Source organism: Neolamprologus brichardi, chromosome 3, assembly GCF_056152115.1.
Source record: "Neolamprologus brichardi isolate AB-2024 chromosome 3, ASM5615211v1, whole genome shotgun sequence".
Classification (NCBI taxonomy): Eukaryota; Metazoa; Chordata; class Actinopteri; order Cichliformes; family Cichlidae; genus Neolamprologus; species Neolamprologus brichardi.
This window is the reverse complement of record NC_142106.1, coordinates 46,750,760-46,766,916: the sequence shown is the minus strand read 5'-3', so window position 1 is coordinate 46,766,916 and position 16,157 is coordinate 46,750,760. Positions and strand designations below refer to the sequence as shown.

The 16,157-nt window shown below is 39.2% G+C and overlaps 1 protein-coding gene across 5 annotated transcripts in view; it reads right to left on the bottom strand.

The window, feature by feature from the left end:
* sorcs2 (sortilin-related VPS10 domain containing receptor 2) overlaps positions 1-16,157 on the bottom strand; it is a 375,253-nt gene that overhangs the window by 209,779 nt on the left and 149,317 nt on the right. For all 5 annotated transcript variants that reach the window (XM_087837752.1, XM_087837753.1, XM_087837754.1 and 2 more), the window contains one exon: positions 14,252-14,351. In XM_087837752.1, coding sequence (XP_087693878.1) covers positions 14,252-14,351 — 100 coding nt within the window. The remainder of the gene's footprint in view (positions 1-14,251; positions 14,352-16,157) is intronic.

Here is a 16,157-nt window from a genome sequence, read left to right as displayed (position 1 = left end):
CTTCCTCTTGTCTAAGTGCGCTTATATCCTGTGTTCTCTGCTCTTACAGTCTCTTCAGTCTACTTCAGCTGCATTGAAATATTAAGCCAGCCCCATTAAACTCCAGAGTACAGCAGAAACACACCACTCTAAAATTCAGAGACAAGCAGAGCATACAAGCCTGCAAAAGCAGCATAACAGAAAGCTCAGAGCCCGGACTCCCTCCGGGGTAAACCAGCAGATAGCAGTATGAGTCAATGGATCTGGCTCACTGCCTATTGATCCAAATTGGTGGATCGAGGTCAGGTCAATCCATTTAGGCCCAGCAACTGAGGAGCTGACAGCAGCAGTGCTGATCCTCTTGGGCCTCTGCTGCACAGGAGAGCAAACACAAGAGACCAGCTGGACAGAGCATGTGGGTCAATAGCTATGATCAATGCTAGGTTAAAGATGATCACAGCTAATGTTATGCTATAATCTGAATAGACTGTGAAAATGTGATTCATCATGCTCTGCAGGGACCTGTAGCAGTAACACTTCGGATGAAATGTGAGACTGAACAACCAGACTGAATAGCAGCGCAAAACCAAAGAGGGGCTCATCAGTCAAGGTCAGTGTAGAGACAGCGGCTGGATTAAGTTGCTGTGTGTTTAACAGATGCTGAATTTTAAATATATTTCAGAAAAAAGGGAGGAAGCAATAGAATGTCATCTTCACGGTCTTTCTCTTAGTTTATCTTCTACTTACTTCATGTTTCTTCATATTTAATTCCACTCAGAAAGAAAGTCTTACTTTGTATCCTGAGATATATGCAGGCTGAAAATAAAACGGAGAACACAGCACCTGGTGGGTTATAAGAGTCCGCTTAGCCTCAAATGCTGCCTATTTCTCACACGTGTTTGATACTGGGTTTTACTTCAAAACGCCTACATGAACTGTGGCATTCTTCCATGTGCATACTTTCAAGTATAATCCAATACTCTACCTTTCTCTGTGGCACCAGATGATGTAAAGTATTCTTTCTCATTCAAAGTGACGTGCTACTCGCATCTTTGACTGAGTTTCAGACCCTAGCAACGGCCTTTTCTAAGGACTGAAAGGAATCTTGTAGAATATGAAATTGAACACCGCTACGATACGATGGTGTGGGTGGACCAAATGTCTGTAGTGGAATTTAGAGTTGATAACCCTCCAACAAGCATTAGCATTAGCTTCTGTGCATTGGCTAACCTTGCCTCCGACTGTCCTCGGTTCACACCATGCACTTCAGGCTGCTTATCAGCTTGTGTGCAGGTCTCAGATCTGCGTCTGGGCAGAGGATAAAGGAAAAACTGCTCTATGTTACAGCTAACATGGCTGTTGGGAAAGAGGGGAGACGTGGGAAGAGGAAATAACAAGGTAAGGTCTGGTTATCACGGAGCTATACTGTGGTTTGGCCAGGATAGCTTTCCGCAGAGTAACACACACATTTTTGGTTAAATAGTGTCAGCGGTTCACTTTGCACATCTTATTTTTGTGTTAAGAAACAGCAGAACCTTCAGTTTTTGCCACTTTGTCACAGCTCCGCTCTGCTGACAGCAACATTAGTATGGGAGCCATTTGCACAAGAGACTAGCTTAACTTTCTATTTCCAAGTCTTTTCACGTTGCCATTTTCTCAGAGAGAGGATGGACAAACAGTTGGTTAAAACCCCAGAGGCTGAGAGCAAAGTGCACCATCAAAGTATGTCTGTAAACCTACTGCATTATTGATGATTAATTAGACAGAAAGCAGACAGGGTGGGCACGTCATGGCTGTCATAACTGAAGTGTCAGCAGCTCTTAACCCTCTCGAGGCAGGCGTTGTCGATTTGCAACAGTTAAAAAGTAACAACCTGATTACCCCACATACATATTTTATGAGTTTTTTTTTACTCAGAAGTACCACTGCAGGACTTGGTTGTGCATTAGCAACAAAAAGTTTAATTTGAGCCTGAGAGGGTTAAATTGTGCTGAAATAGGGAAAGTAACATGAATGACAAAAGGCTTTTAAAATAGAAGAAGGCTTTAAAAAAAACCCAAATCTGTGGATAAACATTCTGGTCACTGGCCTTGGATTTATTGTAGGGGTTGTCTGACTGTCAAACTATTGCTTATATGAACTTACTTGTCAGTTTTTGCTCTGTCATTTGTTATAATCGACATGGCGATGAGACCAAAAACTCAATAAGAAATTGTTTACTGAGTAACTTTTGCACAGTCGGCACAATCCAACTTGTTTTTGCACTTAGAGGGAACAGACATTACCCTTTTCTAATCCCGCTGAACATTCAATAGCATAAACATTGGACTAATGTATCTAATATCTGAGCTATTAATATGCATTGGGCTGAGTTGAATCCCCTTACAAGGTTTTTGTCCAGATATAATCAACCTTTTAACTTCTCAAATAGATTTGAGGCACACAAAAACTCCTCCCACCCTTCCACATCCACAGCTTTAGGGCATTTTACATTACATTGCTGTTCAACAGCTTTTACCGGCATTTTGTTCATAATTTCTACGAAGTCCACTCCTCTTTAATAACACTCTACAAAGAAGCCAATGATCCAGTTACTAAGATGTTTTTTTTCTTATGAAAAGCAGAGTTGACACCCAGCAATATACTGTAGACAGACAACCAGACAGCTACTTCATGTTCAGTAAGAGCAAAGGAAGGCATGGTCTATCTGAAATTACAAATTGTTCCTCATCACAGATGTATCATCTGAACATAATGTGTCCACATCTGAATATCTTGATATTCTCTTTGAAGCTCTTTGAACTGCCAATCAGTGAAGTGCTCGCAGTAGTTTTGCAATATCATTTTCTTTTTTCCCTTTTTTTAAACTTATATCTGTGTTTATTCATCTTGATGTCTTTTTCTTCCTTACTTTGTTCTTTCTTGGTCTTTGTTCTTTTCTAGTTTTCTGCTTTCCTCAGTAGGTGACTAAAAGTTTTTTCCAAAACTATTGTCAATTTGTTCTTTGTGTCAGACTAAGAAATTGTTTTGGTTTCTTCTTTTTTTTTTTTTTTTTTTTTTTGGGGGGGGGGGGGGGGGGGGGGGTCTATCCAATACTCCGTGTTGCATTTAAAACAACAAATACAGTTTATCAATGAATGACTGCCTTGGGTTAGCTCTTCCAGTAGAAAACATCCCACTGTGGCAATATCTGTACCACAGTGTGTTTAAACTATAAAGCTCAGGCCTTTGGTGACAGACCAGGAATTATTTCTTTCAACAGGGTCAATTTTGGTCAGATTTTCAAATAGTCGTGGTGGGAAATTGCTCTAGGGTGAACACTCCATATCAACTACTGTGGGTTAGAAAACGGCCCAAGAAACATCACTCACACATAAAAGGGGTGATGGAACCAAACAGGGTTTCTGACAAGACTACAGGATGAATCCTCTCTTTGCTGTGGATGGCCTAATGAAGCAATTAAAAGCACAACTCTATAAGTGCATGAAAAAAGTCTACATCAATCATTTTATATCATATTCCGAACCCCCATGCTGATCTTATAACTTCCTAAAACTTCAAAGACTGATAAAGATTTGCAGTGCTTGCATAAGGGCACCAAAAGGGCCAGTTAAAGCAAAGGAAGATGCCTTAAGCTGGTTTGCTAAGTCCTTATCTCTTCTTTTGACTTATCTCCTCTCGATATAAAGAAATGTTAAGTATTTGACCTCCAGACAGATTCTATCACCTGAAGCAGTAGTTTTTGCTTCCAGCAGAAGTTCTGTCACTTATTAAGTGAATAATGGTTTATTTCACTTTTTTAAATTTGTGAAAGCTTTTGTCTGGGGAGTGAACTCCACTGGAACCTTGCTTATTTCCAACTCACGCTCTGTATTCATCCATTAGGGTCAAATCAAGGTTCAGTATCTTGCCCAAGGATACGTTGGAGGAGGGCACAGAGATCAAACCTCCAACCTTCAGATTTAGTAGACACCCCACACTTCCTCCTGGGCCATCATCGTTTAGTGGATGATTTTAACGTGGAATGGTATGATGCAAAGTGGAAAATTTTAATATTATTGTTTCAACGTCACTTTGGACTACTGACTTAATGTTGCTCACATTTTATTATTTACTTAAATGCATCCTCAATTTTAGCAGAACAAATAGTTCAGTAAATAATCAGCTGCAGGCATGACCAGTCCAGCCACTAGAGTACCTTTCTCACTCTTTCAAATACTGTCAAAATAAAACAGCCCACTCTTATGGAGTAGAATAAACTCTGCTGTTTATCATCATTGATGCCTGAGGAGATTCCACACAGACTTTTGGATGAAGACATTATTGAGGACACTGGCTCAGGAGGTCGTTTGTCTTAAATACCCTCTGAGCTTGAGGGGAATCCTCCAGGTGATGCCTTGCTTCTCTGAGATTTATTGAGGTGGCAGTTTTATAATCCGCAAACGAATGGTGTTGCAATGATGGTGTGTTTGAAAGCTGCTGTTTTCTGAGTGTAGGTTTTTAAAAAATATTCTTTGTCATCAGGAGGCACGCCATCTCAGCAGGGATCAGATTTAGCTAAGCCATTAATGGACCAGCAAATCACCTTCAGAATACACTGCGGTCTACAGGATTGTATTAATTTGTTCTCCCACCTTGCATGTCGTGTTCCTCTCCTGCTCATTATTTGCTAGTTCCTTCATTCTGATTTTCTATATACAAATATAAACTACTTAAGTAGCCCAATTTATTTTTATGTATTTCTATAATTATGAACAAGAAGTTTGACAATTTGCATAGTCAGTGAAGCAAGAGGCATGGTGACTTTTTAACTCTTTATTGGTTGTATTTCCTTTTTTTCTTTAATTTTTCCCAAAATATAAATAAAATTTCGACATAATGCGTCAAGACTATTGCAGGATTAAATTGGCACCTGTGCTTTACTGGTCCCTACTTAACTATTCATATGCACTTAAACAGATAGGGCACCTAAACAAAACATGAATAAATGAAAACCTTTGACTAAAGAAAATGAAAGAATTTATAATTTATATCTCTCTTCCGCACTAGTTGTTTTAACAATGCTGTTACTGATGACTAAACTAAAGATCATGTTTACAATTAGATAAGGCACAATATTTAAAAGTGTAGATCATTTATTAAAGTCAAATAAAATACAATACAGTGATGCAAAAAGCATATTGTGTGTACACGTGATAACACCAGCCAGATTTACCAAAACATCAATCTTTTAAACTTGGTTCATTCTGATCTGGAGTTACTGAGTTTGAATTTCAGAAGCCTAGTTTGAACTTAGTGTCATGGCCCTGGCCATAATTTCAGTCATGGTGGCTGGATTTTGTTCTGGGCCTTTAAATGTCTTCCTTCCTGATTAGGGAGCTGGCAGCTGCTGATTGGTTCCCATGGTCAAGTGGCTGTTTTAAAAACCCTCTCCAGTAGTTGTCCCTCTGCAGCGACTGACAGCAGCAGGAGACCTGTCCTTGGCCTCCAAACCCTCTGTGACATTCGCCTGTGTGTTTCCCACGAATTGCTACATTTTGTCTATAGTTTGCAGATACGTTTCACTTGTAAATAGAATAGAATAGAATAGAATTCAACTTTATTGTCATTGCACATGTCACAGGTACAAGGCAACGAAATGCAGTTTGCATCCATCCAGAAGTGCTTTAGACATGATATAGATATATTACAAATATATATTAGCAATAATATAGATATGTAAGTATATTACATAAATGGGTCTATTATGGTATGTTATAATGTACACGGTATGATAGGCACTGAAGCAGAAGGGGTTAGGTGCCTTATTATTTCCTGTACTGTTTTCTCTTGTTTATTCAATAAGGACGTTAGGGGTAGCGCTTGTCTTTTGTCTGGTTTTTGTTTCACTCAGGTTTTGGGTAGCACCTCCCTTTTTGGAATAAGCTGGTTTTGTTTGTTATGTTGGCCTGTGTTCACCCCGGAGTTAAACCTTTCAGTTTGGTAACAATAAAATCACCCTTAACTTGTAAATTGGGTTCTGGGTATGGCTTTGGGGACCAGGGTGGGGTCACCTTCCTTTTAACCCTTATGTTGCGCTCCTGTACCCCAAGACCGGGACGTAACACTTAGTGTGACTTGTCCTGACAATCAGAGATAACTACAAATATTACTATATTTGTCTCTCTATGCACCTCTTTTCTGTCTTCTCTTTCCTCTCACCTTTAACTGCTCACAGCTGTTAGCTACCTGTCCCTGAGCCTTGTTCTGGCAAGGCCTATTCCTGCTAGAAGGGTAGTTTTCCTCCCCACTATCAGTAAATCGCTGCTTGTAGAAGATTATCTAACTGTTGAGGGTTTTTCAACTCCAATTGAGCACTCTACAAGCCTCACTTGCCCAACCACACACACATTCATACACATTTTCTTTTGTAATCTAGCATTTTACACACCCCTGCACAGTGCAAGGGTGGGTGACTAATTTTTCAAAGGGGCCACTTGAGAAACTGGAACTTTTGTGTAGTGCCACAGCAATAAGCTGAATTCAGTTCTGCTCAATATTTTATCCCCTTATAAACTGCTACTGTTAAGAGCAGATTAGTAGTTATAATTAAGCAATGGAAATGTGAGCTAGACTTGCTAAAAGCACCAACATTTTATCGCCATTTAATCAGCATTCCTAAAAACATAAGTGTACAAAATGTTAATGTGAACCTGACTTTAACGCACTTGTTCAAGCTCAAAACAGACTAAGTTCTGTCACTGTGCAAGTTAAAACAGAAAAAACTACAGATGAAATACTTACACTACAAGCCAAATAGCAATAGCAGTTTGCATAAAGTTAAAAGACAGAAATTCTGCAAAAACAATATGTTATGTTGTACTGCTAAGGGCACCAGAGAGGTGATTGAGACTGAAGATATACGTCTGGATTTGTTGAACTTTATCACTGCGAATTTTTGTCCTTTGTGAGAGAAAAATAAAAATCCAGCAGTGATGTTAACTTTAAACTGAAACTCTGATTTCCTTCAATGTCCTCGATCTGTCTTATTAAGATTTGCCTGGAGAGAGAATGAGTCCATCAAACACATCATCGAACTGCTGACCATTTTTTAAAATTTTGTGGGAAAGCTCAAAGCTGATCATAACTGTTCCATTCCTGGATGTGTAAAGCTTGGTAAAAAGTTCTTGTTGCTTTTGCAGCTTTGCTATCAAAGTCTGTTTCAGCAACATTTTTCCGTATGTTTAGTCTCACAATGGTAATAAAAACTGTAATCCTTAAACACCGCAACCTGCTTTCCAGAAAGCAATGACACGGCTTAACCTCTGACCTCAGTAAACAGTCCATTCTGCATTACAAGCATTCTCTTGCAAACATGTATGCATGTAAATTTGAAAAGGAAACAGCAATCACCTTCAAAATAAAAGCAACAAAGCGATTTGTCTGATTCCCTTCATCATCGCATAAAACAGTAAGTGGTGTTAAGGTTATGATTATCAGATGAAATGGGACATACATGGTGTATACTCATTTACATCTGAAACCTAATTTTACAATTTTCTAATTGGCCAGATGTGGCCAGCAGGCCATGCAATGCCCGAGTTGCCCCAGCAGATGCATAGAGGACAACTTCAGGTTTTAAGATCTTGCCCAAGGATACTTCAATATGTACAGTAGTGGAATCATTGATTGAATAACTTACCTTATGACTTGTGGGTGGCTCTCTTTACCTCACGAAGCACAGCTGTGATAATCAACAGCTACAGTTGCTGGGCCAATACCACATAAATGTAAAAAAAAAAAAGAACGAGAGAGTTTCGCTGCTGGAGAATTATGACCTGACTGATGTTCATTTTTTGCTATTAAGCGTATTTCAAGTAGGTCCTTGTTGGGATGTCTGTGAGTGCAGATTGAAAGGTATAGCAACATGCCCACATTGCTGTGTATACAGGGCAAGAGTCAGAAAACGAATGCTCCTGAAAGCAGACTGGATTAATTATGAAGACAAATCATTCCACTGGTTTAACTACATAACAAGTGCAAGTGTTATAGTTTTTGACCAAAGACTCTTTGAATAAAACTAAACAGCGAGTGAGTTTTTTTTTAGATAAGGGGGGAAATGCAAAACTATAAATAACAGTATACCCAAGAGTTTTATGGAAAACATTAAATCAAAAAAACAATAATTTTATCCCGTTTTGTTGTTTGTCGAAAGTGAAAATCGTAACTTACATTACAATTTTTACATATTAACTGGGCAGTCTTTTTTTTTTTTAAATTTAACCTCTATTTATACAGGTCTCTCTTGTAATTGAGACCCAATGTCTCATTCACAAGATAGACCTGTTTCAGACAAACATATTAAAATTACAACAATAATAAAAAAAAATACATAAAACAATAAAATAGCTAAATATGTGTAATGTACGCAGTCATATTAAAAACAAGTTGCCAGAGATGATTTTGAAGTCTGCAAGTGAAATCCTTCTGCAATGTAAAGATGTGCTGGCAGGGATCCAGTTGATAAGTACCTCTAGAAAGAAGCTTTTGGGTTTAAATTCAGTGTTAGCTTATACTTGTAAGTGTAAGCTAATAGTCAACAACAAGGAAATGACCTTCTGCAAACACTTGAGTAGCTGACAGCCCCCTGGAGACGGCAGAAAATTGCTAAGGGATAGTGAGTTGAGCTTCTAGTCTCAAAGTTTATTTACAACTCTACTGGTGTTGAAACGTGTCAGGGGTCTTTGGGAGCCCTCTTCTACAAAGGGCCTTGAGCGGATATTTAATGGAGCTCTCAATGAAGACAGGGAAAGAGAGAAAGACAGGATGACATTGTCTCCGTCTGAAAACTCCCCTCTTTCTAATTGCCTCAAGTCGTATTGATTACCCAAGACCCCTCACACACCTCTTCTATGTGATCCCTTCACTCTGTGTAATCCCCACACAGAGCTTACAGACCAGGTTGTTTGCTGTTTTCTGATGTGATTAGCAGTATTGATCAAAGTGTGTGTGTGTTTTTATTTGTGTTTGGGGGCACCTTGCGTGTTTGATCACTCACTAATTGGATGCTAAAAAAGATGGAAGGAAAGAAATCTGCTTAATAATATTCATCTGATGATCATGCATCAAACATCTTGCAACAACACCACATATATACCCACACACAATGATTCCAGAAACCAGTGCTTAAGCTGGGCTTCTATCACCCCCTCTTGTCAGGCCTGGAGGTGTGTTTAAGCAGCAGTTTGAGCCCGTGCACATTACCAGACATCTTACTGTGACACCACACACTCTTACTGCCAGTCATTCTTATTCCCTCGTCTGTCTTTCTGTCCCTAAGGGAAATGAAGATGACTTCATCCCTGTGCAATTAAATGCTCTCATTCTGTCTGGCCCTCTTCTATTTTGTGGATGTGTGTGTGTGTGTGTGTGTGTGTGTGTGTGTGTGTTAGTGAAATAGATGAGATGTCAGATCCTGTGCAGACAGTTGGAGTAAGGACTAGACCAGAAAGTGAGAAATGTGACTACAGCTAATCTCCTTCCATCCCTTCACTGATTGGAAGAACCCTGGACCCCAGCAATAACGCCCACCAATTAGACAGGCCTCCACAGTTGGCAGTTGTATCTGAGTGTAAGTCACCTACTGGACCTTTTGGCTCTCACTTGAGCTTATTGGAGGTTCGGAAATTCACTTAAGTTCTAAGCTGCCCGTGGACTGAAAAACTGTGTATAGAATACCAAAACAAGATTGGCCTCCATGCAATTTAAACTCATGTACTACATACATAACAGTATGTAGTAAATAAAGTTAGTCATGATTATAATGTGTGTATCATTATATCTCTCAAGTTTTTTGTCTGCTGGGTTTTATTTTATCTATTAAACACAATAATTCTCAGCATCCTAGGAGGATTTTTTCTGTATTTTGAATCATTTTTATATTTTCTTAATGTATCCCAAAGTCTCATGCTAAACAGTGCATCACATATTGTATAACCAATTCTAAAAATAGACCACCTTGGTCTGAATGGTATATTGGTGTGAAGCATGTACAGCTTCCATGCGATAAAATGAAATCATAATCACAATCCCTAAAGAATCGCACCACTTTCAGACACAAGGCTCAGTTTACTTCACATGAGAATCACAATGTAGTCTTCTGACGGTCTGAAGGAACAATAAAAATAACTCTAATGATGTCATCAGGGATTCAGCTTGAAAGTACAAACCTACGACTAGAAAGCTTCTGTTTTTGAACTGGGAATATGGAGCTTTATAAGGTATGAGTCTTTATGAGAAAAGATCAATAATAAACATGGGTTCAACATGGGCTCAAAATGCCATCCATACCACAAGTTGAGTGCTTGGCTTCAGATGGATACCTAGATCCGGATAGTTTGAGAACAACAGGAAAATGTTTCCCAGTTTCAATGTGTATTTGTGACAATATGATGTGCATCGAGTTTTACTAATTATGTAGCCTCCAGATGAAAACAGTCAATCCAATGCACACGTATCAAACACACTGATTGAGAATTATGCTGACAAAGGCAAAATCAATCAAAGTTTCCAGGCTAACCTCACTGATTCAAGGCACATAACTGGACACCACCATGTTTGCTATGCTTGTGCTGTTAGTGCTTCTTGGAGCATTATAACAGACTTATCTGACAAATATCAAAGCCTGCTGAATGGTATACACTGTACAAGAAGTTTGTGTTTAAGTCTTGGTGAGAAAAATCTAATTTTATGAGTCTGACACAGACCATTAATAAGCAGATATTTATGTTTTTGCTTTGTGTTGTAAGCTAATAATTTATCACCCCATCCTTTCATCCAATATGAATCAATATGATCCCCTCTGTAAAGGCTCTTTGCTTACATTACGACAACTGAAGAATTGCATGACTCATACAATATCCGGTCGTTAAGTCTGACGTCACTAGCCGTGTCTGGGCCTAAACTCCGCTGCAGGTCCATATATCAAACGATCACTATGGCATTTCTGAGAGCTGAAAAACTGTCTAAAGTCTTTCATCTTTAATAAAATGATCAGCGTTCTGCTCTACCAGGTGTAACAATTGAGTTTAATATCCACGCATCCATGAAAACGCAATTTATGACATTTAACGGAGTTAGAAGTTAGCAGGAAGTTAGCTTGCTAGCTTCTATCTAAATACAATATAGCATGTCCTGACTGCGGGGTTTTGGAAACAAATTAAAACGTACAGCTCTGCTATCACTTCCAACATAAATGAAGACAGAAAACTAAACAGCGGTGACGTTTGTAGGTTTACTGAATTTTGGCTAGCTGGTTTAAATTGATGTGCTACGTGACCGCTAGCGACACAGCTATGTTAGCATAATATAAACAAGCTAACTTTTTTTCCACTCGATAAAAGTTAACGTGAGTGTTCTCGGTGGTCAGGAACAAATGTAATCGCATGGCAGGATGCTGTAAAAGGACCAAACTTCAGCAGGAGAACAACTGAGATAATCCATCCACAATACGAGGTTAGTCATTCATATACTGCTGCATGGGCTGGGCTGTAGTTACATCCTAAGGTTTTAAAACTGAGCTTAAATAAAGGATTAGCGGTAATAAAAGCCGAGGGAGGTCAACAGTGATCACTGACGGTTTTAGGAGCTTTTTGAGATTAAATAGAAGAAAATACAAAACATTAAACATGTTAACAACACAAACGCCATATTAAACGCAGACTACTTTAGGCCCGGAAGTGGGATTCGTCACGTCATCACTTAACGACCGGATAGGACAAATGTCATAGGCCAACTATGCATAACACCTACATGAGCTGCTCAGCCACAGAAACCCGTGCCATGAAGCTCCCAGTGCACAATTTGTGTGCTGATTATAATACAAGAGGAGGTTTGAAACTATTGTTATGGAGGCATTGTTATTGAGGGCGTTGACTACTTACAGGTGATTATAAAATAAGAGGAAAGAAATTTTACAAAGTGATTGTTGCATCAAATTAGATTCACAGTAGAAAATAGTGAGCTCTTTAAAATGACCCACTTTCTCCAAAATGTTTGTAATGGTAAAATGCATGGATAGCCACTTGATTTTATAGACCTGTGGTAATGATACTGGAAACACCTGCATTTAAATATTATGAGGGATGGCTTAACACTTACTGTCCCTATAGTGTATTTGTGGTTAAGTCGTAATATCTGATGCTCTGTCTCTGTATCTACTTTGTCTCAAAACTTTGCAACCTAAACAACCATCCTCTGAAAAGAGATCTTACAAGCACTATATATATCTAAAGTTTGGTTTGGTTCCCAAGTTTGTGTTTTAGTGCTCTAAACCTTTAGACCTTTAACTCACTAAATCTTTAACTTGTTAGAATCAGCTTTTCTTTTACACTCATTATGTAAATAAATAATCGGTTTCCTAGTTATGTGTCTTCATGCTGATGTGCCGAATCTCATTCCAAACATTAGATCACTAGTCAAACTCTGCACAGTGACCTACACCGTGCGTACACACCAAACTAAACAGAAATGAGCACTTCAACTCTACCTGCAAGCTCACAAGCTAGCTAACATAGAATAGCACAAAACAGGTAATATGATGGTGAAAGTAGACAACTTCAAGAATGCTTTTACAGTCAGTACTTCTTAACTTAGTGCAAAGACAGGCCAGTGAATTCATCCACCACTTATATATCTTGCATTTTGAAACCACACAACATAAGAAATATGGAGCCATAAACAGGGAATTTAGTCTTTCAACAAGGTGCAAGCTGATAAGAGGCATGCAGCTTCAACAAGAACAGCAAAAAGTTGTTTTTGTGAGCCATCTCTCAAAGTGATGGAAATGTAAAAACAAGTTTCATTATAGACTAATTTGTGTGATTTTGTGAGCAGCACATTTAATATCTTTGGGATTAAAATAAACCCATGTCAACAAATTACATTATACTGCTAAAAATATTTGCTTGTCTACCTTCACATGAAACAAGGTCTTCTGGGAAGGTTTTCCACAAGGTTTAGGTGTGTGTTTATGGGAATTTTTGACCATTCTCCCAGAAGTATATTGTGAGGTTGTGAGGTCAGACACTGATGTTGGACAAGAAGACCTAGCTCGGAGTCTCTTGGAGTCTTAGGCTACGTTCACACTGCAGGCGAAAGCGCATCAAATCTGATTTTTTTGACCCTATGCGACCCATATCCAATCATGGTATGACAGTGTGAACGGCACAAATCCGATATTTTCAAATCCGATCTGGGTCACTTTCGTATGTGGTACTGAATCTGATACATATCCGATGTTTCAGAAAGCGACTGCTGTTTGAACGGTCATGTCGCATTAAATTAGTCTTTTACGTCACTGACACAAGACAGACGCCAATTATCAGCGCCAGAGAAGCGCCCGATAAGACATCACAAACGCTTCCTGGCCATCCGGTGAAACTGCTGGGAAGACAACATTGGAGAAACGTGAACATTTTATTTGTACTGTATAATCTGCAGATTCTGACAGAAATCTGCAACTATCCTTTGAAAGCACCGCTTAAACAGCAATAAGGATAATTATTAGGCTACATTATTATGTAAATAACAAAATAACTTAAAGCTAAATTGGGAAACGTAAAGTCCGAAGTCTTTATATTAACGGCCATCAGTCAAGCAATACTGTTTGCTCTGGGTCTAAACAGAGCGCGTTGTGTGTGATATCTTCTTTTGCGCATGCGGGCCGCTTTGAGCGTTCACACTAGAGCGCGTTTGCTGTCACATTTTATTTGTAGTGTGAACGAGCAGACAAAAAAAATCAGATTTGATCAAAAAATCGGAATTAAGCATCAAGACCTGCAGTGTGAACGTAGCCTAATTCATCCCAAAGGTGTTCTGTTGGTCAGGACTGTGCGCAGGCCATTCAAGTTCTTAACTCCAAATTCAGTCATACACGTCCGTATGGACCTTGCTAGACCTAGCAGTCTGCAAGCCTAGGTGCTTGATTTTATACACCTGTGACATGTATTCAATAATTTGGATGGCTGAGTGATTGCTGAGTGACTGCACAAACATACATATACTATATTTATATATATATATATACGTTATCGTGATCCTAAGTGATTCTTAGTAAAACTTAATCTGACAACTCTGGATCTTAAATGAATAATTGTTTCAAATGACACATTTTTCACTAGATTTCTCAGATTTCTTACACAATCTGGCTGTGCAGGTGTTCATTTAGACCTCCAACTCATACTATTAACAATGGACAACATAACCGGGAAAAAAAATGCATGCAACTACCGACCTTTTTCTTGTTGGTTGGGCAAATATAGAAACTTGTCACCACAATGGTTGTTCCTGGCATCAGGTTGAGTTTGGTGTAGGTGGTGCCATAGTCAGAAGACCTAACAAAATTGCAGGCAAAAAAACAAGAACAGGTACAAGTTAGTCTGGAAACATTTAAGAGCAATTTTTTTCATAGTTTTCCTTTTGCAATAATCCCATGAGAGGTAGGCAAAGATGCCTGGGAAAGCAGCTGCTTATTCTCTCAAACTGTCCTAAAGGTATTGTATCAGTTCTCTGTTCACCATATCGCTACTTTGCAGTCTGTGGTCTGAGCCAAGTGACAAATCAGAAACGGCTGGGCAACCTGTCATTGCCACAGTGATGTAAAAACACCCTTGGGCTAGCGATGAAGTCCTGACCAATCCTTAAATCTGGCAGCTTTAGCAGGAGGTAGGGAGTGCTATGTGCGGTCCAGAGTGATAGTTACAGTAGCTGGATCATTTCTCCAGCCTCGCTCAGACACACTCACAAAACACAGTGAAAGTGATTGTTTGTGACAGGTTTTGACAAATGATGCAGGTTTCAACTTGACAAAGCTTAAGGGGGTTTAACTCTTTTATGGATAATTAATGTCTTAAATTTCTGTCAGGAAGGAAAAGAAAAACAAAACTAATACAGGAGATTTTCCCCTCTATTATGTAGACAAGGTAAATTAAGGTTTAAGGCACTGGTTTGAGTAAACAGAAGACAAAACAAGTGTACATCAGACAACTTTCTAGGCTTCAAAAACAATGCAAAGCATACAGGAGGAAAGATGCTACAGCATTTAGCTGGAGGTTGAGGGTTCAACAGGAGGGAGCCTTGAAGAAGAGGAATTGATGAAAGAGAATGATGAGCTAGCACGTCAGCCTGGTTAAGGATGAGAGGATTTACTCCTTTGCGCAGTGGGACATCAACCACTGACAGACACTCACACACACAGTAAGACACACACACCCGAAGCTCTGCCAAGCCATTCAGCAATCAGCTCTCCCAGAGTGCTCTGATACAGCTGGAGAAAATGGAGTGGCATAGCAGGGGTGAGCTATTTCTCTGTGGTGAGCTGGCAAGTGTTTTCATCTTCCTTGTTGGCCTGTGTGCCATATTTAACCCCCGGATCGCTTGGAGGACATGAAAAGATCTCGTGCTGATGGTTGTGCTAGCAGCAGAGCTCTGTGCTTATCACAAAAACCCAGTTGTAGATGGAGTAAAGGCCTGCTAGGCCTGGTGAGCAGAGGTCCTCTCAGAGGGTGGATAATTTGGGTTTAAGTGCAAAAACCACATTAACTAGTCACATTAAGTTCTAATTAGCAAGAAGGATGATGATCAGCACTTTATAAACAGTGCTTGGAGAATCTGTTTAAACCATTTGTTCATGCACATTCATTGCCCTCATTGTGCCTGTCAACATATGAAAATCTACTTACAAAGAATCAAAAGATGCTGCAGATCCAACTGCTAGGAAGGCATTCAGTAACATGTCTAAGTGCTTTGCATGTGACAGGTAAGAGACAGGTTGTTACCCAGCCTTTAGAGCTGGGTGAAAATATATCTGGTCACTCTTGATATTAAAGCTGAAATGAATGCAAGTGCATAACGTTATTCTTGTATTTCTACAGGAGTGAAAACTCGGTCCCACAAGATTTCCTATGCTCTGTTGATAAAAACATTAGCAAAATGTGTTGTGTCTTTCTATAAAGACACAACACATTTTGCAACTCATTTAGACTGATGCTTCTTCTGTAAGAGATCTGTACTTCTGTTAGAGATCTGCAGAAATCCCCTTAGCTGCTGAACATTTGATAAGGATAACTTTAAAAACCTAAAATTGTCTCCCTAAAATGACATTACAATGCATCTACACTTTTTGCCAAGAGCACTTTGAT